Consider the following 27892-nt stretch of genomic DNA (forward strand, 5'->3'; position numbering starts at 1 on the left):
CACAGAATTAGTATTTTCACAAATTTTAGTGCTTGATTTTGAAATTGGATATCTATGTTAGAAACAGATCTGATACTTACCTGGAGTTGCAGTTCAAAGAGAGCTGATAGGCACGATGGTCCAGGGTATAGCTCTGCACCACAGCCACACTAGGGAGGCTGTATCTCTGAATAGTGCCAGATTCTCTTCCCTAGAGAAAAGTAATGCTGCCTTAGTGAAAGAATTTGTCCATCAGTAAACCCCTTAAAATGGTCTTATTTATATGCTGTTTTAGGCAAAAGAGCTTTGGGAAAATTGAACCACTATTATATGCACATTTATCCAGATCTAGTCTCAAAGGCATTTCCTCTCATTCCTTTCCTTCTAAAAAAGAGTCACAGATTAATTATTGTCAGCAGTTCATTTTCATGTTCTTCAAGCAGCAACAATCCCATAGTCACCTATTAACCATCACACTTCTTTTGTTCATTCTTTCTCCCATGATCCTCTGATTTTGTAAAATCCAGTCAAAGGATAAAACAAAAAAAACCCAAAAATTCACACTAGAATCAGAACATGACAAAACAAGATCTTTCCTGAAAGGTGGATAACAGGAGGAAACACTGATCTTTCTCCCTCTTTGTTCTGTTCAGTTAGTTTGCTTTAAAGCCCACATAAAACTTTGTTCATCTAATGAAATCACTTTCCAGCTTAGAACAAAAAAATCCACCAGCTTTTTGCCATTATTCAATACCTCACACATCTGTATAATACATAGGTGTATTCATCTGTATATAGTACAGTACCATGCATTATACCATTAATATGTAAACAGACAAACTTGGTAAATCTTTGTGTTTAGAACATAATATCTCAAAGACTTCTCAAGACTCAGATTACAAAATTAAGTCCTCACTTAGACTTTATAAAATCCTATATGTAAGTATTAACTCAGGCAAGTAGTCTGTAATTAAATTGCAAGTACTTAGTGAATTAGCCTTCTAAAGAAAGAGTCCAGGCTAACAGAAGAAACCATTAAAGTGATCTTTGAGGAAGTTTAGAAAGAGATTTTGTCTGTGTAAATTCTAAATTCAGAAATGCTTTGAAATTATGACTGCTTATGAACATAGAGAAAAGAATTTTTATGCCTGCAAGCACAAGAGGCAATTAGGAGTTCTGTTAATCATGTAGCTTACCACAAGTAGTATCTTATCAGATGCTGTTATTGCACAAATTGGATCTCTTGTCCCCTGAAAGTAAACAAGTGATATCAGTATCAGTGTTACTGCAAAGGTAAGCATGCCTAGCTAAAGAAAGAAGGTTATTTAAATAAACAAGAGTGTTGCTAAGTATCCACATGAAAAGGAGCTATCAAACCCTGTCAGCATACAGTCTGTGGATAGTTTCTGGTATCAGTAGCCTTTGCTATGGCAATCATAACAATAATATTAACAGCTTCCTTTCTTTTCCTGACCCTCCCTCCAGAAAAATAAGAAACTGAAAATATAACGTGTGTTTAACAGAAAGAGAAGAAAGCAACAATCCCTGATTTGTGAGGGCTGTTATTGAATTAATTTCAGGTATATTAGTAAGGACAGCCAGCACTTGCGCACACACGTGATGTGAAAATGACCAAAAACACTAGAAAATATCATAAAGGTTATTGAGTTTCAACAAAGTTGTATTTTGTTGAAGTAAGGGGAGCTGCTTCTGACCAGGAAGACAGCAGGTGCTGTCAACTGTCACACCCAGAATATACTTTTTCTATGCTCTCTATAGTTTGCTGTGTATTTCCAATAATACACAATGCCACAGTAACAGCACCAACCAGAGGGAAGAAACATAACACTTAAGTAAAAAAGGTAGAAGTAAAAGAAATTTTAAGTACAACCACTTCCACTAATGAAAATAAATAAATCAACACTAATTTCTGCTCTTTCAAGCTAGCAGTGACAACACAATAAACTAGTTCATAACATCACTCACTTCAAAAGCTCTGCTGTAATCAAGGTGTCCATCTCCAGATCCTGAAAAGGTGTCATCAATATGATAGATCCTATAGAGAAGGAAAATTAGAGAAAAAAGTGAGTCCAAAGAAAGGATCATCTTTGGTAGCATTGGTATGATCCATCCTTGAAGCAAAAAACATTGGAATTGGAGAAGAGAATAAAAGCTACGCCTGTTCTTATGTTCAAAAGCATCCCCTTTGAAAAACCTGCTTTATATTGATATAAAGATATGGCAGTTGCTTTCATATTCACAGTCCCGGATGGTCCATTCCCCTATGATCTGTAAACTTTCATCCTGTAAGTTCCTGCTGTTACAGTTAAGTGTCCTGCTCAAAACTATCAACCACTCAGTTGTCCTTGTCAAACATGCACTTCCATATTTCCCCAGGCTCTTCTCCATAATTATGAAGTGCTTCACCTTCACAAAAACTTACGTATTACTGTATTATTCATCACTTATAACTTCTCTTTTGCCTTAAAAAGTAGCATTAGGAAAGATTTTAGAATGCTAAAATCTTCATTAATCCTTAATTATAACTATCTACCTTTTTCAATATTTTTATCAGTTTATAATCTTGTCCAAGGCTAGGACATCCAGGTCCTACAACAATGTAAGTTATTACAATATGTAAGTTGTACAATATGTACAAATATTACTCACTATTAGGGACATATCATGACAGAAGATGGTAGGTTTATAGAAAGATGATACAGAGATTATATGGAAGAACACACAAAATAACTAAAAAGAAAACCATAACAAAATTGCAAGCTTTGTGGAGGTGACAGAAAAGTTAATGACACAAATGAGCACCTGGGAAAGAAATATTTTGGAAGCAAAACAATGTTGACTTTGGCTTGTTTAGTTTGAGAGGATAAAAGTCCATACAGGATTAGTTGTCAAAGCCACAACCAGACACAGTGTATTAGAGAAGAGCCAGCTGGACAAAGCTCTTAGAGGCAATGACAGATGAGAAGCAGTTAAAGTTATCAAAAGGAATAGAGCTGCCTGGAAACTAAGAGCATGGAAGAGAAACAGGAGAGGGGCAAAAAGGCATCAAGACACACAGCTCTGTAAGGAAAACATACAGCAAGCAAATGGAGACACTGAACAGAAACTAATCCGAAAACATCTGAGGGATGTGGATAACAAACACACAGTTGCTATACAAAACTAGTATATCATCTTACAGGCCTGAAAGTCAACAAACCTGATTAGAAAAATGAGAGGACAAGGGTTTGCATTTTAGACATGGCAGAATGTCACCAGAGCAGAGGAAGAAAAATGACAAAGCCTGAAGACAAACCTTTCCCTGCCTTCTTTCCTGGTCCGTGCCAGCTGATTGATTTCCATGGCTGTGAGCTTCTTGGCCACCCGATACTGCCAGACATAAAATGCTACTTTGGAGGCTGCAATCACATGAGTTCTGGTCATTGTGACAAACAATGGCTCTGTAACAAAACCCAAAGAACTGCAAAATTAGAGCAGCAATTGGAGTAGATGCCGATTCGTACATTTTTTCCAAGATGGATGAAAACATACACTCATATATTAAATGCAAAAAAACAACAACCAAAAAATCTGCCCACACACAACCTAACAGCAGTTTTCATTAGCTGGTAACAAATTTCACAGGAGCCTTGTGGTCTTGTCCAGAAGAACAGAGAACTTCTTTACAAGTTCTGATTTTACTGTTAACACTTTCCTCTCCCTGCTATTTCAGCAAATCTTCATGTGCTGATGCAGAAAACAGCAAATGCATACAGACGAATTTTCAGGTTAATAACCAGCTCAGGAGCATTTCGAATCTCCTTAACAAGATCTATTAAATACTTCCATATCTGACATATTTAAGGCTATTCAAAAGTTGAGATTCTTTTTCTTGAAAACAATTCATAAATTTTAAGTTAGACAAGACCTAGAAATGTTGTTTGCACTTTATTTAATAGCTGGGCCAAATATCAACTCTTTATCTGAATGGCAACAAATTAAATATTTTGCAGACTGTACACTTAGTCTTACTTTATTATGCCAAAAAATCACAGTGTAGGAATGCAGGACATTTTCTTTACTTTGTCCCTAAGCCCACTTAGAATATTGCACAAATTGAGTATCACATTCCTGCTACCCATGCTCAGTGGGGAAAAAAAAAAAAAAAAAAAAAAAAAAAAAAAAAAAAGTGAAGGCATAGAAAAATGAAGGAACCTAGAATGCAAATCTGCCAATGTCTTTAAGTTCTACAAGTAAATCATTATGACATAATTTATGATATATTTACCAAAAAAAGCTAGATAAATTCAAAAGAATTGTGCAAACCAGCCTGGTAGTAGAACACTGAGTGATACAGATAACGTGATGTGAGCAGAAAATACAATTCTTTTACAGTGAATCTCTTTTAATTTTTTTTCTCCTCTGTATTTTAGCACAGAACAGAACTCTGGAGGGAGCTATAAGCCTTCCACATAGAAAAGCAGCGCTACAAGAGACAGATGGGGGTAGATTGGTTGAACAGATTTCATTTCTTTGAAACCAAGAGGATTATATAAGCTACCCAATGGCTGCAGAATACTTTTTAGTAAAAATGTCAATACTGAGCAAGAAGGCTTAGTGATGATGCTTAACGTTAGCAGCACAGTTATTTACATTATATGCAACTCGTGTATTTCATGTACTTATAACACATTCATTTCGATAATTAGTCACATCCAAACTGAAGGATCCAGTCTCCTGTATAATCAAAAACATTAACTAATTATATGTGTTTGTTCTGTTTTTTTTATTAACTTCCAGCTGTATGTGCCAAAACAACCAATTTTTTTATCCTTTAAAAATGAAACATGAGAATCTCTTGACCTGTGAGGGAATAAGGTTTGCTCATATCACAACACTTCTACTAAGCCTCATATTTGAACTCAACTTAGTCAACATTTGAGTACTTGTGGTCCAAGACAATGTTAAACCACATTGTCATACCAACATCTGAAGCTATGGGCATTCCTCACACTCAAGAGGTGACTCCCCCTTTGACTTACAGCTTCCATGGAGCCTAAACTTATCTGTGCACACCTTGGAATACCTGAATCTGGGAAAAAAAGTTGTTCACATAAGGTCTGTTGTGATCCAGAAACAAGATAGCAAAGTATCCATGCTTTATCCACAGGAATATAATCAATTAAGTGTTTTATGAACACGCCTAAGACTAAACTGACAGTTGCTGCCAAAAAGCACATAGACACCAACCCCTGACACATTTTCCTGCCACTTCTTTCATATCAGCTCTAGCAGCAGCTGGACAACAGATTAAGTTTGATCAGTTCATTCATCTAACTGACCTCAAAATTAAATAAATAAAAGATTACATTAAGTTGGATTAAAGAGAAAATCACGAATGATGGAGCAGGCAGGAATGAGCAGCCAGCACAGAGGGCAGGGCCTTCCCTTCTTTGCAACAACAGGCTCAGCAATGACTGGATTTAAGCCAAATGTGAAATTGCAGGACACAGCACAGAGACAATCATCAGGATCAGATCCATGCGGAGCCACATCTGAGAGAGCAGCATCTCTGTGTGGGAGCTGATGCTTTTACAGAATTGCCTGTATAATTTCAACAATTGCATAAAAGTAGGACACATGGCAATTTTTCTAGGACTGTTTTAGCATTTTATATTGGTCAGTCATTGAACAAAAAAATCTCAAACAGAAAAATCTGTGGAAAAAGAAACTCCAATCCAAGTCTAGACTGGACGCTATGAAACATTTCTTTACAGGAAGGTAGACATTCATTGGAACAGCTTCCTGGAGAGGTGGTCAGTGCCCCAAGCCTGTCAGTGTTTAAGAGGCATTTGGACAATGCCCTTAGCAACATGCTTTTGGTCAGCCCTGGAGTGATCCTGGACTGGCTGATCCTTGTCAGTCCCCTCCAGCTGAAAGCATTCCATTCCACCTTCTCACCTCAGAGCCTTCCACACTGGGCTATGTTCTGCTCCTAAAATGTTTTCCTTCTTGACTGCATGACAGTATGAATTCAACATGAGAGAAGGAAGTCCCAGCCACTCCAAGTTTGGGCTGTTGCTGGGCAGAGAAGGAAAGAATGGGATTTGTCATTTCCTAAGAAAGACAATATGCTCATTTCAATCCCTTCAGGCTGAGGAAGATCTAGAATCCCTTTCCAGGCAGCTGGTTTAACTATTTAAGTTTCCTTTAGTGTAGAGAAATACCATCTTACACAGCAGCATTGATTTACCAGCAGGTGCTGCTCACCTGAGCATCAGTGCCCTTCACAGAACCTGTGCTCTGACTACTAAGCAGACAGAAATGCAAGCACCTAAAGCCTGAAGGAGGCAAGAAATTTGCACTCTTCTGCTCAGCATTTCTACTGCACAGAAGCTCTCCATGTTCAATATGTAAACTTCTTAGACTGTTGAGATCTTCCTGCTGATTTCGCAGATACCCAACTTCAGTATTAATGTCTTAATTCTTAATTTTCAGACACTGAAAATATGTGAAGAAAACATTTAAACAGGTGCTTCACTTTTCAGGTGCTGACCAAATACTGAAAAGGGCTAAACAAACCATCCCCATCAAAACAACTCCAACATGTGAAAAAACTGCCCTTTAAATTTTTTTCTGGCCCTCCTTTCTCTTCTCACCTCATTTCTCTTCACTACTCTTTCATAAAGCCTCCTCCCTGAAGGAAAGAAACTTTCTTTCCTATTTACCCAGGAATCTTGAGTAACCTTCTAATGTTTGCATTTCATCCACACACACTCCATCTCACTTCAAAGCTGTTAGAAAACACCTGCTTCAGTGTCTAATCTTCTTGTAAAAATATAGACAGAAATCAAACTTAATGCATGACTACATTACTTCACCACATGAAAAAGCTGTGTTGCTTTCTAGTCTATGAGATAGTATACACAAACAAGAAAGACAAGTGATCCCACCTAAATCTGATGGAAAGGAAGCAGTCTGACAGACACAATATTAAACTGTTGTTTTCATACAAATCTGTTACAGGCTGTTCCTGGGAAACTGGAATGAACTTAGTCTAATCAATAAATCTACCTAATTTTAGAGCTTGATTCAAATATCTCTACAAGTGTTGGCTCACAAATAGAAGAAAATGTCAGGCAACAGCAGGGACAACTGAACATGTTGGGACATGTGGGACAACTCATGAACAACCAGTTTACAGAACATAAATATGCAAAATCCGTTACAATTTACATTAAAAGAATCAACTAAGTAACAGCAATTCAATTCAGCTTTTCACATGTAGTTCAGTCATCCCTGTTAAGGCATCCAGGAAGGAGGCAAGATACCTGGGCAGGACTCCAGCTCTGCCTTTAATCCACCTGTATGTTGGTCAAGCTGTTGTATTAATTTCACTGGGTGCTAACACACACTTGAAAGATAATTTAACACTTGACTATGTCAGTGCTCCTAAAAACATGTAAGAAGAAGATGATATAATCCAGCCTAAGTGACCTTTTCTTAGCAGATACCATCTGTTGTGTTTCCATTAAAAAGATATTATATAACAAGATATTTAACCTTCTGTAGCTTATATTTAGTTATTCATCAACGGACTTTGACAGAAAGCCTGTGAGCCTGTAAAGCAAGCACAGAAGACACTGTGTTGGTTAATTTTTGTCCCAGAGTAGGATGGAATGCAGTAATGTTAGACAATGAAGAAAAGAGTAATTTATGGGCTGGCAAATACAAGCTATTGTGAAGGACCTCAAACACAAGGCACAGGAAGCAGAGGAAGCAAAATGCCTTTGGACAAAATAAAAAGCAGTATGAGGAACAGCTGAAAGTGTAACCACCCATCAATGTCTAAAGAAAGCTTAAGTGATGGCCCTTCATCAGATAATGACTGATTAATCCTTTATTGCCATCATTAACAGAGACAAACATTAGAAAGCTAATGATATAATTAAAATTTCAAAAGAATAAAAGAAATAAGCAGTTCTTTTTTTGAGCCTTACTTGAGCTACTGGCTTAGAGCCCAACAACCTAAGATTTACATCTCCTGAGGGTGAATCAAACATTGCATAATGTCACAATTTCTTTGTCATTAGGAGATTAATAGTGGTTTGTTGAAACAGTATTATAAAATATTATAAATTTACAATTCAGACAAATTGTTTCTTAACACACATTCTCAGATGCATTCTTTAAATGCTCTGTCAGCTACTTAGCATCCCTACATGAGCAGTCTTTTTTCTCCACTATCCACCTCCTACCAGGACAAAGCCCAAGAGGCCAGCTAGGCACCTAAGTCTCAAGGAGGAGTAAACCCTTTATGTTCAGTAGAGCTCCAGGTGATTCTTGTTCCAACAAGGGGCAGTCTGCTAGAAACCACAGATAGTGCCTGTTCAATTTACAGAAATTATAACCAGTCAAAAAATATAGTTTAGAACTCATGGTAGTGAAGAAGCACTCAAGAAAAGGCAGGAGCACACAGATATCAAGTGGTCTGCTGAGGACATTCTACAACATAAGAAATAATTTTTCACCAGCATTTATGAAAATCAAAGTAACAACCTAAGTATATTTAAGCCACTCTGAAAGATGGCACTTTGAAGTCTGAAACAAATACAAAAGTTCAAAATAAAAATTACCTAACTTTTAATGGAAATAACTTTATGTAACAATTTGTTTATTAAAAGAGATAACCTGAAAATTTTATTTAGTAGAAAGAAGAGGGGAAAAAGAATTTTAAAAACAGATAATAGCATTTTTCATTAATCAGTAATACCCATCAAATTATCCTGAGTAAGAGATAATTTTAATGTTTAACTACTTATTCCTTAAACAGAACAGAAGGACAATGATTTTGTTAGAAACAATGTATCAATGAAAATCTTAAAGAACTTTCTGAAAGGTCTTCTGCCCTTAAGGTTTTACAAGGTCTTCTCTTTCTATTGACTTCTGCAAGGCCAGACAGCTGCTTAAGTTCATCATGCTGTCAAACTGGAACAATTACACTTCCTACTGCCAAAAAGCTCCAACTGTGATAAACAGTGTGATATACGGTACAATAGGGCCTTGACTATGTACAGCTGTCAACCTCTCACACCAACTGACCTTCTGTTGTAAATATTTCTAGTTGTTCTATAAAGTTGCATTTTCAAATGTCACAAATAGAGCAAATTAACTATGATGAAACCGGCACAATGTGTTCCAAAAGTTGCATTTATAGGCATTTGCTTTTCACTTTCACCTTCAATCCCTTCTGCAAGTTTGGACAGCAAACTTTAAAGAAGTCTTACACGATGCATATATTCAAAAAAGTCTGAATCTTTGGCTGTGTATACCATACAGTAATGAAAGACTCTTTTTTTACAGAGACTACAGAATTTTTTCAGGACTCAAAAATGTAAATGTTCCTAACCTCAGGTATTTGTCCATCTAGGAGGCTGAACGTTATAATGCCCAGCACTTTCACAAGTGAACTCACTCTAGGAAAGAGCAAATCTAGCACTGAACTGGTCCTCCAGTACTGGAGGGAACAGCAGCAGACTGCAGAAAGCTTCGCTGTGCTAAGGGAAGAAATTGTTTAATCTCTTCAATACAATTCAAGTACAGTTGGAATAACAACAGCATTTTTCAATTAAACAGCCTTTCTTTTTAAGTATTCCCAGTTACTGAAAAAGATTCTTTTCTTGTGTACAGGCAGCTGCAGGAGATGGGTCATACTGGCAGAATTATAAAGATACCTTTGTTTATAATAAAAAAAAAATGAAATAAAATTCACAGACTCAAAGTTCACATAAATACAACACTTGAAAAATGCAAAGCAAAGAGTTTAAATGCATAGTTAGACGTGTACATGCAAAGCTAATTATAACAGTGAGTGGGATTCATCTCACCTAATTTTATACATCTCTGACAGAGATGAGCTGGCTGCCCTGGGCTTCTTCATACCCAGTGGAGAGCAAAAGGATCCCGTTAATGAATGAGTCACTCAACTTAATTTTAGATGTCAGCTGCAGAAATGACAAGACCTACTCCCTCTAAGTCCTTGAACCCTCCTCCCACCACCCCAATCCTGCCTGCCAAGTAAATCCAGAAAACCAGTGGGCACATACAGACATCTGATTAGGAGCAGAGACAGGACAGGGACAAAACACACACCCAACTCACACCACTATCACCCATAATATCATCCTGCTTCATGGGATTTTGTTTTGGGTTTAGGTTTTTTAGTTTGGGTTGTTTGGGGTTTTTTTTGTCAGGGGAGGGCATTGTTTGGTTGTCTTACTGATGTTTTTTCCTCCAGTCTTGGTAAACTTTTTGGTATTGAACCTCTTGGACATATTACTCCTTCAGATTCTGATGTGGCCCCCCCTATTGCAAAAGGTGGCAAGAGTACATCAAAGGGACAGAAACAGAAACCACAAGACTAAAACTACCACAATATTTCATAAACTTTCTATAGGACAAAGTAGTCCAACTCATCAGAGCATACTCTTCATTTTAAGTATGATCTACAATATAGGGCACAAATTTCAAAATATATTTATGACTCACAGCTGATTTCCTCCTGCTATCACTGAAAAACTGAACATTAGAAAATTATGCTTTAAACTTAATAAATATATAATAAAGTATAAAAACACTTAGAAACATTGTTTGGGGAAAATAATAACTTATGATCTTGATTATTTCTAGTCCTTGGTTGATTTTTTTCCCACCTATATTCTTCTGTGAATTGCTGTTATTTTCTTGTTCAATAGTTCTTCACCTTACTTTCCTCATAATTTCTATCTTACCAGAACTTTGCTAGACACTTTGCCCATCAATTTTATCAGAGAGAATAGCTGTTTGCTGTTTAATATTAACACCAAGTATTAGCACTATGACTTAAAAATAACATCTCTACTGAGACTAATTTAGCCAGAAAAGTTTCTTTATGCAGAGGATAAAAGGAACGGCTCTAGAAGGCAATTTACATTAAAAAAAATTAATGAGGTTTCTTGTCATAATAGAGTGTTCCCCCTCATTCAAAAGAAAATAAATATTTGTATAAATTTAAATAAGTTATTTAGCCTTGAAACAAATCAGGAGAGTTAATCAAAGAATCAAGGTTGAAAAAGAAAACTGCAAGCAGGATTCACAGTGTCTACTCTAAATCCAAATTCAGATCTATTTGGGTAACAAGCCAAAAATAAAGCAAAAACCAGAACAAATAAAAGTGGATTCATTAGTCAAAAAACTGATTAATTTGTCAGTTTGGCTATAATTCCCTCATCTATTTAAAAGGAAAAAAAATCAATTATCTTTATTCTCAAGCAAAAATTACAGAAAACAGTGGCTTGCAATTACTTGGCAATGTTCTGTACCAAGCCTGCAGCAAATAAACAGTAGGGAAAGCCTGGAATTCAGCATTAATTAGGATTTGGGGGTGTTTTCATACTTGTGTTATAATCCACTGATTTTTTTAAATTGAATTTTAATTTATAATCTGAAACTACTTAGGTAAAAAAATTGTGAGGACGATAAGGGAAAGATATTATCAACTCTGAAACACAAGAAATTGATGCTTGAGTTATTTGTGAAGCAGCAACAAGTGATTTTTAAATGAAAGCCCAAATCAAATTATTTCACTTCCTCCAATACAACTGGACCCTTTTCAAAGTACATTTTCTTATGAAGAAGTTGAATTACCACTGTTCTGAAGGAAAATCTGAATTGCCAAAAGACACCCATTAAAAAAAAAAAAAAAGAAAGGTAGCAATTTTTAAAAATTATATTATCCATAGCTTGCATTAACTGGAAGAATCAGTTTAAGTTTAGCCAGTTTGACAAGGAATGTTACTGGTTTGATAAGCCATTATCTTTATTAAAAGATAACTTACAGGTCAATTCCAACACAGATTACAGAATAAGACTATTGCAAATTGCTTACCAATATCAATATATTTTGGGTCCAAGGGCGTACCAATTGAATTGCAGAGAACCAGCACATACTGTACGGAAATAAAAGCAAGTGTCATTACTACTGCACTTCTTGTAGATCAGTAAACTGTACACGGTTTTCTGTGAAGGTGCATCTCATAACCCACACCACATATTCTCATGCTCATCAGCAACAGAAAACACAGAGACCATGACTGCAGTAAATATAAAGCAGCATAAGCATGAGTAATGAGCTATTTGCCATTTAGCACTACAAATTAAGATCGAGCACAAAACAGGCAAGTAACCAGCTGTTTTATGCATGGGAGCAAATCTACCTGACAACATCCAACAAGTGGGAGATAACACCAGCACAACCACAGACAGTGTCTCCCCTGCTGCTGGGTGAGGCACAGGCTGCACTGAGAACATTTCCAGGCATGGTACACCCCTGACTCAGGGATTTAGTTCTCATCAGCTGCTCATGCAAAAGATAATCTAATAAACTCCCAGCAGTTAGGATCTTTCTTCTATCCTTTGCAGATCTCCATCTCCTTGAACCTCCAAGAGGGTAACAGTGCAGGGAGAATAAGGCTCTCCCTCTGCCCTGCAGTATCATAGGTACTACAGAAGTGATGAGGGTTTTTTTTTAAGTTTTTCCTTTCTTATAATCTCACTGAGGAAGGCTTTAATAGCACAGTTACCTCAGAGACTGGGCTGTTAAATTCAGGAAGATGCAAATAAATAACAATTTGCTCAACAATAATGCTTCATTGTTGTAGTTCTTCAGGTCTAATCAAGGATTAAATACCTTAATTATTATTGTATAGGGAAATGCCTTGAATGAGAATTGTGGAAGTTAAGGAGCAACTTTTACTGTTGAGGCTTTAACCTTAAAATAAAATAAATAAAATACACCAGGCTACCAAAATGTGAATTACCCATGAGCCATTACCCTGACTTTCCTGGAAATGAAAGATAATTAGTTTTTCATGGCTCTTTCACCTCCTGAACAATCTATGTCATTGTGGTATGTGACTACAGTAACTGTACTGCTACCCTTTTAAACTGATAGATTGAGATCTTATGCATCACACAAGAGCAGCTCAATTTAGCTTTTCATCTACCATAAGAACTTCATTCTTCCAAAGAAAAAGACCTGAACATGGATTTCTTTTTATTAAGTTTTTTTTTTCTGGTTTGACCACTAGTAAGTATCTTACAAAAATAGTATTTTTCTTTGTTCATGCATTAAACTTTCCACCAGCATTCTCAAATTTCTATTTTCAAAAAAAAAAATGTTCTTTTGCCTGTGTAAGAAAACACACATGGCTTTTTTCACTCTTTAGTTTTTATTTCCATCATGTTTACATTAATTCTTCTCTGGTAAATTATCCCCACATTCAGTCGACAATAAATTTTTCTTTTATGCCCTATCTAGTAATTTCTGAGACCCCAAGTCAGCCAATCAGAGCCAGTCAAGGAGTAATGCAGTAACAGTATCCAAGACATGCTATATGACCCACACACAGTGGTGCCAGGGCAGGGAGATTCCACTGGCTGATTTATCCAGCCTTGTTATGGATATCAACATGAAGTCCTTCTTAATTTACTGACACATCTACTTGCAATATTTTCAAACAGGTCCTGCTGAAATTAAGTCTTTATTTCTCCCATTAAATGCTTAAATTCTGCCATTTTTAAATCACAATTCTAATGACCAAAATCTCTTGTAAACCAAATCAGTTTTTCAGACAACTCTAATGAACTGCTACCCATAAGCCTATGCACTTCATTTCCTAAAACCTGGCAACTCACAGTGTTAATAATTACACTGGAAACATTTCAAAACAAATGATAGGTCCTTACTATCTGTAATTTTCAGGTGGTAAAATTAAATATCTTATTTATGCTGAATAGAGTTATACTCCACTGTTTCCTCCTTTAAAATTATAACTCAGAAAAAAATTATTTTATTGCACTCAACTTCACCAAATGTTCATGGCCACAATCCTATGTTTTCAGTCCATATGACAGTATAACATTTCTAGCACAATGAAGCAAAGCAGCACTACAGCATGTTTGAGGTTTTTTACCATGGCACCAAATGACTCTGTCTCCTGCTCCTCCTTTGTAAGCAATATATAAGTGATACAGAAAATAATTCTGAAATGATTACACAGGAAAAATCATGTAACAGTATCACACTAACAGAACATTCATTAACCAAAGAATACATTTATCAATTGTGATTACACATAAATTAATAAACAAAGAAGTTTGCAGTAAAATATAACTTACATTGCCTAAAAAATTGCACCTTTTTTTCCCATTTCTGACTGATGAAATATTCATTACCATTCTGATGCTTTTACCTTGTCTCTGGAGAACTGTTCCAAATATTTCTGAAGAAACATTCATCTGGAAGGTTGCAGTTTTTATTAGGTTACTAATGGCTACAAGGAGCTGATCTGTAGATGCAGTTACTTTGAATCAGCTACTTTGTTGTTTGTTGGGATTCTGTGTTTTTGAATACTGAGCCCATTCATGCCATCCTGTCAAATGACAACTGACACAACTCTAAGGCAGATTCAGACTTTTACATTTCATCTTATTCCAGCTGTAAAGAACTGACATGTGGAACAGAGCATTTCAAGTGAAATTAAGACAGATTTTACCTGAGGCTGATTTTCATCTGCTTTAGTTGCTAAAACACAGAAGTCCCCATAAGTTGTTATGGAAATAAGGCTCTTGACATATTTCACATATTTCTCATTGTTTTTTGTGTCCCAGAAGACTACACAGCACTCTGGGCGCTCCGCTCGGGTATAGGCGTAAACAACGGTATTGGAACAGTAACCCCACTGCCAAGAAAGACAATGTTCATAAAACCAATCAGAAACTGTAAGAATTCAATAATTAATTGCTCCAGCCATTAAAGAGTTTATTTCATATAAACAATTAATATTTAATATTTCCTACCTGTCAAGTGACAAACTGATTTATTATGAGAATACAGCTCACATAATAAGATACTGGAATAATATTGAACCGGCAAAAGGTTTTCTACCACACCAAGCTTTTCCTATCACCTTCAGGACTGAAGGATCAACCTTAAAATGTGATAAGATCTCACTCTGCCCTGTTTCCTCCTTGTTCAGCAGGTATAGAGGTGTATTTATGTAGTTCAGCAGGTATTCAGAAAAACCAAGTCTGATGATGGTTTTCACCATGAAAATGCTTGCTTTGTGACTACTGATTCAGAAACCTGAAGTTCATTCCCCAAAGGAAATACAATAAATACCTTAAACAGTGCAATTCTAGAAGCAAACAAAAATAAGCAATTATACAGGAGCACTATAATAACTAACATCACCTCTTCCTTATTAGTATCATGAGAAAACCCCTCCCTTCCTCCCAGAAGAATGTAATTACTTCTATGTAACAAGTAGGAGAAAGGGCAAAAAGGCAAAAGAAACAGAATATACATGAGAATGCATTTTAACTGATTTAAAGTACAAAATATAATAATGAAAATCCTTTCTAATACAAGAGAACCAGAAAATAGAAAGGAGGTGAAGCTGTCAAATAAATGAGACAAAACGAAACACTTAAATATGACAATGCAATTGCAGAAAACCTAATAGAATTCTCTGCATCGGTATCTACTAGAGAGGGAGAAGAGAGAGCTTATTGGCAAGAGAGGCTCCCACACTCCTCAGGAAATGAAACCAAAGTGATAAACTACAGCATCAACAGAAGAACTTCTGAAATAGACCTGTAAACTCTAAATTAGTAATGCAACTCCATGCAAACTATGAATAGTTTAAAAAAAGATCAGCTCAATTCATAGTTTTTGCTGTCATGTTAATTTAAAACTTCTTTTCTCTTATTATGGCTTATTGAAAAATAGAGGAAAACAGATTATTCAGTAGATTGGTAATGTGACATTAACTCTTCATCTCCAGGTCATTAATTCCAATCCAGCATAACGTAATTACAGCTTTGAATCACTCCCATTTAATGACTGTCACCTTTTAGAATATGTAGCTCCTAAAATGGAGTCACTTATATTACCAAAACATAGTAGAAGTATTTGTTGAAGGAAAACATGTATCATTCAACATAAAAATATTTAACATTGAAATAGAGTACACTACTTAGGAGTTTATTTACAGAAATAAATTAATTTGAACATCTCTTTCCTTTTCAATTGTGCAAAATGGAAAAAAAAATGAGCTTACACATGCAGTTCCTAAAACAGAAGTTTCAAAGTATTATTAATTTGCAAACTGTGCCAGATCTTGAAACACACATGGTCTCCTAGATACTGATGAGTTTAAGAAAAAGCAACAGGCCTGTGTTCCAGCTGTTGCACATCTCCCAGAATAAACATTAGGTAGCGTTTCCTGCAAGACTAATTTCCAGCTCAGATTTCCAAAGTCTTTTCCAGAATATTTACAACAAACTAATTGAAAAGGCTTCCTAGCAGATTTGTGTTTACAACTCCCTGACTAAAATACATTTCAATATAGATGCAGGATGTTTTGCACTCTCTCTAATTACAGTGGCTACACACTGATGATTAAAGAACATATTCTGTGCTGTGAAAAGAAGTATATAATACTCTATACTGGATAGTAATTGCTATTATTTGTTAAGCTGTACGTTTAAATTAAATAGTTTTAATTCCTAAAAAAAAAACACCAAATGAAAAAACTCAGGTGGTAAACAAGATAAAAGATTATTTAGAATTAGATGATAGACACTTGTAAGAAGTATACTGGGAACTGAAATGTAAGCAGGAAGTACATCTATCAGGTTGCATTCACTCCTATTGTTCAGGTGTCTACTCAACTTTCCAGGCTCAAATGAATAATTCACCACTAAAAAAAATGGCAGTAAGGTAAGAAACAACTCCCATGGTATGGCTCAGCCCAACCTAGTCAACCAAACAGCAATGAAAACACAGTAGCCTTACCTAATGACATCCTCAACTCCTACCAAATTCAGAATCGTGCCCAGTTCTGTTTCCTTACTGTGCAAATGAAACTCCAAATGCATTGTGAAGGCAATGGCTAAGTCACTGCATCACCAAGACAGACCCTCACATTCCACTAAAACTGTAAGTCAGTAGTGTTGATGAAGCTGCAATAGTAAGTGAAGCACTAGTTTCATATATATATATATGTATACACACATATGTATGTATGTATGTATGTGTGTATGTATATTAGTGGAAGCTTCTTTTTTAACCTGATCAGAAAGAGAAAAAGAAACAGGAAACTTATTAATACAATTAAGTTTCACATTACTACATACCTTGTAATGTGGACGAATGTTTGCAAAATATATATAATGATCAACAGCAAGTGCAATTTTCAGTCCACCTCCCTCCCAGGACAAGGAAGAAATCTGTTTGCCAGGAACTTTCAGTGTACGTAAGTGCTTGGTTAGAACAAGGGAAGAAAAAGATTCGGATTTATCACAGGAAAGCCACTCTAAAATACATAAATTACAGTTTTGATAGTTGTTGAAAAAAGACCCTATAGATATTCTTTACAGTACCCCATAACAATTCTCAAATTGCAATACATATGCAAAGAAAGAGAGATACTTAAGTTGTACACCATAAAGTGTTCCTTCACCTCGGGTATGGTTTGTTGTTTTTTAATTTCTGTTTTATTTGTCCAGAGAGAAAGAAACAACAGGACTCAGTGATAGTTCAAGCTTGAAGAAATAAACAGTAGATAATGACAGTATAAACATTATTCCCCTTGGTTGGTAATTTGAATCACCTTTATGATTTCAGTCACACTTAAAACCCAGAAGTAGTTCTGATCCTGACACGCCTCAGAAGTTTCACTGACAGTGGAAGTGTTTTAGTCAGTTCATAAACAACACTCTTAACTACAGCTGATAGTTTAAACAAATAAAAACATATCCCTACTCTATGTCAAGAGCATGCAATTAATTAGCTGCAGAGGTACACAATTTTCACTAAAGCAATGGACATTTTCCTCTTCTCTGTCCCCTTTCCAAAAGAATCTAAGAAAGGCAGGTTGAACACTTTCCATCTTTTTTCAAATAACTTTATTTTGCTGAAGAATTTTTAATTGAATGAAGGAAACAATTAGTAAAAAAAATAATTTCAAAAGCTATTATGTTAGTCCCACAGAGCACTTCTTTGTGGGTACCTTTTTAGGTGCAAATAATATAGATATATGTAGTAAAAGATACACTTAGTACTATTTATTGTACATTTTTGAATAATCTTAGGCCTTAAAAAATATATTTTACTGAGTAGAACATTGATGCTCAGGTCTAACTCTCCTTTTGAGTACCTATTTCGTGCCTTTGATCAGATGAAATACCAAATCAAAATACTGCTCACACATTATTCACGGAAAATACCATCTTCCAAAAAGTGAAGTCCATATCTGAGTATCAGAACGAATACAAAACAATTACAAAACCTGAAGAATTTACTTCTGAACACTAACTACAAAATCTGGAACACCAGTTTCAGTTCCTTCAAAGGACACTAACAACCAGAGATGCAACATTCTTGCCAAAACCTTTGGTTTCATTAAATCCTTTCAACTAAGGCAACCCCTACAGATGATGTTGGATCTTAACCCCCTTCACAGCGCAGCTCAGAGCTGGCCAGTACTTCCTCTGTACAAAGGACAAACTTCATCACACTCTGATACATAACACTAACTTACTAATTTTCAACTATATTATTAAGAAGGAACAGGATATTACCTGGCAAGGCAAAAATAGCACAACAAAAAATACATTGACCAGGTGTCTCTCAACTATCAAACATTTAATCTGCTATAAAAAGCCAGGATGGACAAAATCATTTACAAAATAATAGCCACAACAGCCAAATTAGGAAGTTTAGGAAAAAAAATTTGCTTTTCTGAAGTTTCTGAGCCATTGCTTTTACTGATACAGGATGCCTTTTTGCCACTTTTACAGATTCCATATAAAAGAGCAAACACCAACTATTTAATACCAATACTCATTCACCGCTGTATTTTCAGGCTTCTAATCTAGAGATGCCCAGGTCTCTTACACAGCTGGTGTAGAAAGACAAGTACTTCTGGATTTGACACACAGATGTTGACATCTTGACTGCTGCCTAAGCTCCAAACTGCTTATCCTCCACAGTCTCATCTCAGGAATCTGGTGTTAGAAGTTAAGACCCCACACTTATCTATCACTAGTGTTTTGAGAGGCACTTGGCATTTTCACACTGGCCACTATGCTGCTGCTCCAAAAGGGTAAGTGGTCCTGTTTCCAGATCTTTGTGGATATCCTATATGGATACCTCAGAGCACTAAACACCAACATTTTGGTATCTAAATTCCACCAGCAATGCTCTGTAGCAAAACGCAATAGAATTTAGAAAGAAAAAAAAACCCATTTACACTACATATCAAATATTTTTACCTCACCAAAGGGAGTGTAGAACTGCACAACATTAATATCTTTATCTTGAGAAGCTGCTTTGAGGGAGCCTGCCAGTGCCAGAATGCTTCCATTGGAGTTCCACTGAATACACACTACATTGATACCAGCATCAATCAAAACAGGATCTAGTTTTTAAGGAATAAACATTAAGAATATTAACACAAGTAGACATTTTGGGTCAAGAGAAGCTCAGTAACTTGCACCCTACATTTTGTACCTACTGTAGTCATTCTCATCTCTCATTATCTGGCATCTCCCATTATCATAACAGACAGCAAGGCAAGGGCAGTTGGGTTCAATGTAGCCTTGGGTACCATGGTACCAGTGTATCCCAGCAATGCTGAAGGTTCCAGTTAAATTCACCAAACAACTCAGCCTCATTTTCACCTGCACAAAAATGGTTAAAGTCATATAAAACATGTTACTTAAAGAATAATTTATATCTTGACTGACACTTGCAAAAGATGAGATGTTTACGCAAAATTCTTTTCCTGTCCCAAGAAAGATTTTGAAGTTCTCAGAATTTTATGGGTTTGAAAACCTTCCTTATATAATCAAACCCAGTTCAGACATACAAAAACATATATTTTTAACTACAAAGAAGTACTCTAATGTTGGCATTTTCATTCTTTAAAAAGTAAATTAAAAACAAAGAAAACAAACAACATCAAAAAGCCACCACTCACACATGTGTATAGACACAAGAAACCCCCTGGAACACTGCAAAAAAAAATTATTATTTCAAACCATTCCTAGGCACAATATTTGAAAACAACAACAAAAAAAAAACCCACCACCAACAAAAATAACAAAACAAAAAAAATTGTTTGCTTTTTCTTGACTAAAGTTTGCTGGATAACATATAAAAATAGCTGGAAATAAGTAGTGTCCAAATTAGAACACCAAATAAGAGAACTTTTGCAATAATTAGCCCAGAATACCTGGTGGCACAAGTGAGGATTTGTCTGAAAGATAAGAGTATTCCTGAATCAATTCCAAGAGGAATGCCAGGTAAATTATGGGAGAGAGGGGGAGAGGAAGAGAGAGCACGAACATATATATTGTTGATATAGTGGGGGAAATGACAGCAAATTATTTGAAGAATTTCAGTAATTTGTAGCAGTTGGGAATACCATGACTCATACAGTGTGAAAAAAGAATGATACAGTGGGAGGAAAAAAGAAAAGAAAATGGGAAGAGTAGCAGACACTTTCCTAGGAAGGTAATGGAAAGGAGAAGAAAATTCACCACATTAGGTATTTAAAAGTTAAGAACATGGTCCCAGATACACTGGTTTTAAAGACAGTGTTTTACTTAGCATTTTGGTATAGTCATATTCCAATACTTTAAGTAGATAAAAATAAATAAATAACTCTAGATTGCAGGAATTCAACACTATACTATAGCTATTTCCTTCTATTTTTCTACACACTACCAGGATTTCTCTAAAGAATAATAGGAGCAATAGGAAAATAAACTATTGCTTTTTCTAAAAGCATGCTAATGCTTTAAGAAGCAGAAGCTGTAAGAAAACAATATCCTTTAAGCCAGCATTAGTTCCTACAAATAATGAAAGGAGGAAAAAAACAACAGCTAAAAATATTAAATCTGACCTATCATCACAAACATCTTTGAAAGTAAAGATTTTCAGATGTCTTAAAGAGTATAACTTAATTTCAGCTACTTTTACATACATATTCAGTAACTATTGCAAGGCTGAAAGGTATTAGTTGATGTGATAATCATTTAGCTACCAAAAAAAAATAATTATAATAAAAAGCTGCAGAACTCTTGAATAAAAGCTCTGTGCAGGAAGCTGTCCAGTTCTTAGGACTGATGTCCACCAATTAAACAAACATTAAATAAAGAGGAAGTGAGCTTTTATGCCTGTTGAAGTCAATCATAATCCTTATAAATAATTATTATTATATCCTGATGTTATGATCATAATCCTTAATTATATCACAATGAACTTACAATAAAATTTCCCTGATTGTCATAAATGTGAATCTCTCCATTTGCCATTCCAAAGAGTAAAATTTTGCTATTGGAGGACCAGGCCACATGGCACAGGTGGGTGCCTTTCAAGTCTTTTCCCCAGATGCGATTGCCTGGAACAGAACATTGACTGCCCTTAATAAATATAACACAAAATTAAAGGCAGGATGCAAGCAACCAGTGTAAAAACTAAAACAGCTGAAGTCAAAGCAACAATTAGTAAGTAACTATTAATTGTATTTACCTAGAGAAACAGAGCCACTGTGTACGTGGCTACAAACAATTTTGTGTGATAGCACAACAGTTAGTAGGGCTTAAAATCTTACCATCCACTGATCCAACAATCACAGCTCCATCTTCATATACAATACAGATCTTCTGTCCATCAGCATTCCAGCTCATACTTCGAACCACTGATTTATTTCTGTTGTTAATCATCTCTTCATACCAAGAACCTATCAGAAGTGAAAGAAAAGCTGAGTTACACTTGTGATTTGACAAACCTCTAGAGGTCTCAGGGCACATGCTAATCACTGAACTGCCCTTTCAGTAAAAGTCTAGCAAGACTACAGCACAGTGTCCCCAGAAGACACAGACACAGTTACTGTGAAACCCATGGAAGCTGCACATTTCCAAAGCCAACAGTGATGAATGAGGGCTGAGAAAGGAGAGCCAAAGTCCAAGAGGGGCCTACAGAAAGAGCTCTGTGCTTAAGTAATTTCAGAACTGACAATAAAATAGGAAACATAAACCAAGGGAACAACTGGCTTTGCTAGGAATAGGTAAAAAGTAATTTACTGATTATTTTCCAAAATGAAAAGATTTATGTGACAGTAGCCACAATGTATCAGCCAGAAAGACTTTTATTCTTTACTCTTGAAATGAGAAGAAAAGCTAAAATTTTATTTGTTTCCATTTTTCATTAAACTAAAATTCCCAAGAGAACAGGAAAACTCTTTATTTTCTTTTTTTTCCCCACGTGTTGGAAAGTGGTTACCTTGACTGTGAGGTCTGCTGGCTTTCAAACGAATTCCAGTGAACCACAGTATATGTGTGTGTGAAAGGGTCAAGAGCAATAAAAGATAATTATAGTCATATAGTGGTTAGTCATATTGGTTCACTACCTTAAACACTTCTAAAGATAGTATTTATGAGAGCATTGAATTGATGCTTTATGCAGTGTTGATAAGTTTTTGTAGTCACATGTTTGTGCTTACTGCACAATATATTTTTCCTATTTTATTTCAAGCAAGAGAGATAAAAAATTTAGAGCAGTTTATCAAGCAAAAGGCTAAGTACTGATATCTTCATCTACAGCAGCTCTGCAGGAAAAGCACCTTGTCACATGAGGCTACACTATAAAAAATATAGACAAGTATTACAATAAAACTTGAAAATGGTTTTTAAACTATTTTGAGCTATACAATCTGCAAAATAAAAACTCTGAAAAACAGCAGTAAAAAGTGCAAGTGAGGAAAAAAATATTTCTCATGACACAGAATATTATCCCATCTCGAGTTTATCCTGCAGAATACCTCTGTACATCATCCACACAATGATGAGGCCATTTTGATCACTGGTAGTCAATTTCTGATACTGTTCATTCCATGTCACAACCTGCACAAAACCTAGAAAGTGATAAAAAGCTTTTTATTGGCATTATTTAAGTAGTTAATAAAAAATACAACATCCAACTTAATCAACTTGGAACTTTTCAGAAGTTTACACTGCTGACTTTGATTTAGTTGAAGGCTTCTTTCAGTGTCATTTCCTCTTTCAAAATTTTGCTCAAGAGCTCCTTTTGCTTCTGTATTCACCCACTGCAGTAACATCCTCTCCAAATCCTGCTCAGTGCTGATTCCATACCCAAAACCCTGGTTTTGCAGTTTCTGACCACCTCTGACACTCTGGGACACTGACAAAATTTTACAGTTGTAAGAAATGTGGGGTTTTTCTTCCTCTTAGTAGTCTGATCCTCACTATCACTGCACATATAAAACAGAATCTCCCTGACAATTACCCAAAAGAGCACTCTACACACAAATCCTTCAGACCCTCAAGCTTCATATGGGATCCCACTCACAAATATTTCAAACATGTTTGAACTTTTATCAGTTCCATACTGCAGATCAAATTGTATCACACTTTCTCCTCTCCTCACTGCTGGGTACCCATTTTCTCTGTATCCTTTCCATTTTTAGTGTTTCAGTCAAGAACATTATCAACTGATGTAATCAAAGATATTCTGATTGTCAGGGATTTTTAAGGTAATAGTAATCTATTTCAGGATTGAAGACACCCATTTAAAGAATTCATTAAATCAATTCTTCACAATTAATTTGTTCCAATCCTATTTAATTACACCCTTAAAATAACCTGACTCTTGGCAGATTTCAACTGCAAGTCCTCATTAAAAAGTCCCCTCCCTCAAATAATGCAAGGATTTTAGCATCCTCTTCAAATCCTATTGTCCATGGCTGATGACCATTCAACATTTCACATGGGAGAAGTCCTCCCTAATTTTGCTGCATTCAATTTTTACTTTCACACATTAGACTTCAGCTTGCTTTCTAACCTCTCTAAATTTTGTACACTGCAGTCTATGCATATACACATTCTGTAATTTGCCAATAAAGGGGAAAATTACCATATATTTAACACAGAAATCAAGTTTACTGAACCAATTTTCATTTCTTCAGAAGAAAATGGAAAGCAACTGTAACACATAATCTCACAGACATTATTAAAAAGAAAACCCAAACAGCCTTATTCAAGATAACATGGTAAAACTATACAGCCAAGCTGTTACATACCATGCTGAATACTCACAACCTTTATTTTGGATTTACAATAAAAAGTTATACCAAAATTACCCTATCAGCTTCACAAAATCTTGTATTTTTGTTCTAACTAAAAGTAGACCAAATGCCCAAATACACTTACCACTATGACCTTCAAGGGTCTGAGTCACAGAAATGTTGTTAGGAGCTGCTAGTCCCTTTATCTTTGCCTCATCTACAAAATAACACAATTCACTATGAAAATAAACCTAACAAAGCATACATGTTACCATGTTTCTATGAATACTGAAGCTCTAATCACTATTTACATAGATTAACTGAACCACTTAGAAAGAAGTACATAGTAACTGCAGGATGAAATTTCTACCCCTCAGTTCCATGTGTTTGCTATTCACATCTGTCATCCAAATTGATACCTGCCTTATGGTCTAGCAGTTTTTCAGGGAAAAAAGTCAACACAACAAACAAATAAACAAACAAAACAACAAAAAAAATCAAACCTCAAACCTCACAACAACATCTATGGTTATCACATTTTGTTACATTCAGGAAAAAAAGTTTAAAAATTTTTGAAAATGGATTTTACTTTTCCTGGAACATATTTATTCAAAAGAAAATACATAGCTTCCTCCATAAAATAATTAAGATAGTAAAAAACATTCAAATAAAATCAATCAATAACAAGGTAAGTTCCAAAATAAAGAGGAAGCTTACACAAAAATAATTAATTATATGCCCTGAAAAAAAATGAAGCAGCACTGAAGAAAACTTCAGCAGATATAATGGGTAGACAAGTTATTTGTGTGCCAGGTAAGACCAGCTTGAGAAAAACTGTACACATAAGACAGTGATGAAAAAATCTGATGTTAGAAGAAATACATAATAGCTACATACAGATTTTAAAACACATGCAATATTGTCAAGTAGCTCAGGGAAGAAGTTATGCTTAAGAGTGGTGGGTTTTGTCCTTAAGGTAAAAATTTTTAAAACAAAAATGAAACCCTAAACAAGAAGAAAAAAATAAACAAGAACAAACACACACACACATTTACCTGTTTGCATTTCTAATTTTATAACTTTCAGTAATCCATCCTCTCCACCACAGGCTATGAAACCTTGGGTCTTATTCCAGGAAATACATTTTAATCGAATATTACCAGGAATAGCAATCTGAAAAAGAAGTATTTTGTATCTCTACACAATTTCGATAATAAGTCATTTTATTTTACATTGTCTATCTGAACACCTCAGAGACACCTACAATAGCACAAGAGATAAATTGATTTATATTACCAGATCTGTACATGAAAAAAAGAGAGAAGACAGAACTGCAAGCACTGGTGAAACTGTGCCACCCTCAAGCAATTGAACTCACGCAGTGAATGATAATACCAGGACACCTGCAGAGGTGTGCTGAGCAACAAAAACAGGCGACAGGGCTCACACAGCGCGCAGGGCTTCGGTCCCCAGCGGAAAAGCCGCGTCCAAAGCCTATCGGGGGAAAATCTGCGGAGCAGCGGGAGAGCGAAGGAGCCCCGGGCCAGGCCGAGGGACCCGGGACACAGCGGGACAGAGAGGGACAGAGCGGGGCAGAGCGGGACAGAGGGGGACAGAGAGGGACAGAGAGGGACAGAGCGGGGCAGAGCGGGACAGAGGGGGACAGAGAGGGACAGAGCGGGACAGAGCGGGACAGAGCGGGACAGAGAGGGACAGAGCGGGATAGAGCGGGACAGAGCGGGGCAGAGAGGGACAGAGAGGGACAGAGGGGGACAGAGGGGGACAGAGCGGGACAGAGCGGGGCAGAGAGGGACAGAGGGGGACAGAGCGGGGCAGAGCGGGGCAGAGAGGGACAGAGGGGGACAGAGGGGGACAGAGCGGGACAGAGCGGGGCAGAGAGGGACAGAGAGGGACAGAGAGGGGCAGAGCGGGACAGAGCGGGGCAGAGAGGGGCAGAGAGGGACAGAGCGGGACAGAGAGGGACAGAGCGGGACAGAGCGGGACAGAGCGGGACAGAGAGGGGCAGAGAGGGACAGAGGGGGACAGAGGGGGACAGAGGGGGACAGAGGGGGACAGAGAGGGACAGAGCGGGGCAGAGCGGGGCAGAGAGGGACAGAGAGGGACAGAGGGGGACAGAGGGGGACAGAGAGGGACAGAGAGGGACAGAGAGGGACAGAGAGGGGCAGAGAGGGACAGAGAGGGACAGAGAGGGACAGAGAGGGACAGAGAGGGACAGGGCAGGACAGAGAGGGACAGAGAGGGACAGAGAGGGACAGAGAGGGACAGAGAGGGCCAGGGCAGGACAGAGGGGGACAGAGAGGGACAGAGAGGGACAGAGGGGGACAGAGGGGGACAGAGCGGGGCAGAGAGGGACAGAGCGGGGCAGAGAGGGACAGAGAGGGACAGAGAGGGACAGAGAGGGACAGAGAGGGACAGAGGGGGACAGAGGGGGACAGAGGGGGACAGAGAGGGACAGAGAGGGACAGAGGGGGACAGAGGGGGACAGAGGGGGACAGAGAGGGACAGAGAGGGACAGAGGGGGACAGAGGGGGACAGAGAGGGACAGAGAGGGACAGAGCGGGACAGAGAGGGACAGAGAGGGACAGGGCAGGACAGAGGGGGACAGAGCGGGGCAGAGAGGGACAGAGAGGGCAGAGAGGGACAGAGAGGGCAGAGAGGGACAGAGCGGGGCAGAGCGGGACAGAGCGGGACAGAGCGGGGCAGAGAGGGACAAAGAGGGACAAAGAGGGACAGAGAGGGACAGAGAGGGACAGAGAGGGACACAGCGGGGCACAGCGGGGCACAGCAGGCAGCGCTCCGCCAACGCCGCACCCTGCCCGGCCGGGAGAGCCCCGAGCTCCCCTCAGACCCCGCGGGCTCCGCGCTCCCCATCCCCGGGACTCCCCGGGGCAGCTCCCCCTGCCCGAGAGCCGCCTGCCCTCCGCCGCCCCGGCAGCACCTTCTTGCACAGGTAGATGAACATCGCGGCAGCCGCCCGGGCCGGCCCCACAGCAGCGCGGCCGAGCCGGCGCCGCGTCCCCCCGGCAACAGCCCGCGGAAATGGCGCCGCTTCCGGGGGCGCGGCCGGCGCCATCCGCGGGAGCGGGGCTGCGCCGTGAGGGCAGCTCCGGCCCGCGGGCCGGGAGCGCTCAGCTTGGTTACAAAGCACTGCCAGGTCGTTAATAAAGGTCACGCTGCGTGTACACGAAGAAAAATACCAACGTTTGTGAACCTCAGCTTGTCCGCGCACGGTGTTTGTAGTGTAACTTACATCAAGATGGAATCATAGAATGGTTTGGTTGGAAGGGAATTCAAAGACCATGTAGATCCCGTCCCCCTGCCGTGGGCAGGGACACCTTCCACTGGGCTGGGCTGCTCCCCATCCAGCCTGGCCTTGAGCACTGCCAGTGACCGGACACCCACGGGGCTCCGTGCAAGAGCCTCACCACCCCCGCAGTAACTAATGTCTTCCTAATGCATCACCCAGACCTGCCCTCCTTCAGTTTAAAGGCAGTCTTCATCAAAAACGAAGGAAACTTAGCCAATGAAACAGAGAACAACTAACAAGCTCTTGGTGGTGTTGAGGTATTAGAAAGATAAATTACTTGTCATTGATACTGCCATGTTCAAATTTACAGCTGGATGTTTTGATGATCTCAGACCTAGGGGGAGGTTAATAAAGCTTAGGAAGAAGGATGTCACACTGATAATGGACACAA

The 27892-nt window shown here is 37.9% G+C and overlaps 1 protein-coding gene across 2 annotated transcripts in view; it reads right to left on the bottom strand.

Moving 5' to 3' along the window:
• The window catches only part of WDR35 (WD repeat domain 35), a 42060-nt gene extending 14838 nt beyond the window's left edge, over positions 1-27222 (bottom strand). The window contains exons 1-16 of one of the 2 annotated variants that reach the window (XM_021525353.3): positions 27133-27222; positions 25229-25346; positions 24319-24390; positions 22911-23003; positions 21702-21830; positions 21355-21488; positions 19599-19764; positions 19357-19502; positions 17218-17343; positions 14574-14759; positions 13992-14024; positions 11906-11966; positions 3296-3440; positions 1966-2035; positions 1176-1229; positions 81-190 (exon numbers count right to left, since the gene is read on the bottom strand). In XM_021525353.3, the coding sequence (XP_021381028.1) occupies positions 81-190; positions 1176-1229; positions 1966-2035; positions 3296-3440; positions 11906-11966; positions 13992-14024; positions 14574-14759; positions 17218-17343; positions 19357-19502; positions 19599-19764; positions 21355-21488; positions 21702-21830; positions 22911-23003; positions 24319-24390; positions 25229-25346; positions 27133-27156 (1667 nt within the window). In that variant the 5' untranslated portion in view covers positions 27157-27222. The remainder of the gene's footprint in view (positions 1-80; positions 191-1175; positions 1230-1965; positions 2036-3295; positions 3441-11905; positions 11967-13991; positions 14025-14573; positions 14760-17217; positions 17344-19356; positions 19503-19598; positions 19765-21354; positions 21489-21701; positions 21831-22910; positions 23004-24318; positions 24391-25228; positions 25347-27132) is intronic. The other variant, XM_021525354.3, reaches the window with a different exon arrangement.
• Positions 27223-27892: the final 670 nt, after the last annotated feature.

The sequence above is a fragment of the Lonchura striata genome, chromosome 3 (genome assembly GCF_046129695.1).
Source record: "Lonchura striata isolate bLonStr1 chromosome 3, bLonStr1.mat, whole genome shotgun sequence".
Lineage (NCBI taxonomy): Eukaryota > Metazoa > Chordata > Aves > Passeriformes > Estrildidae > Lonchura > Lonchura striata.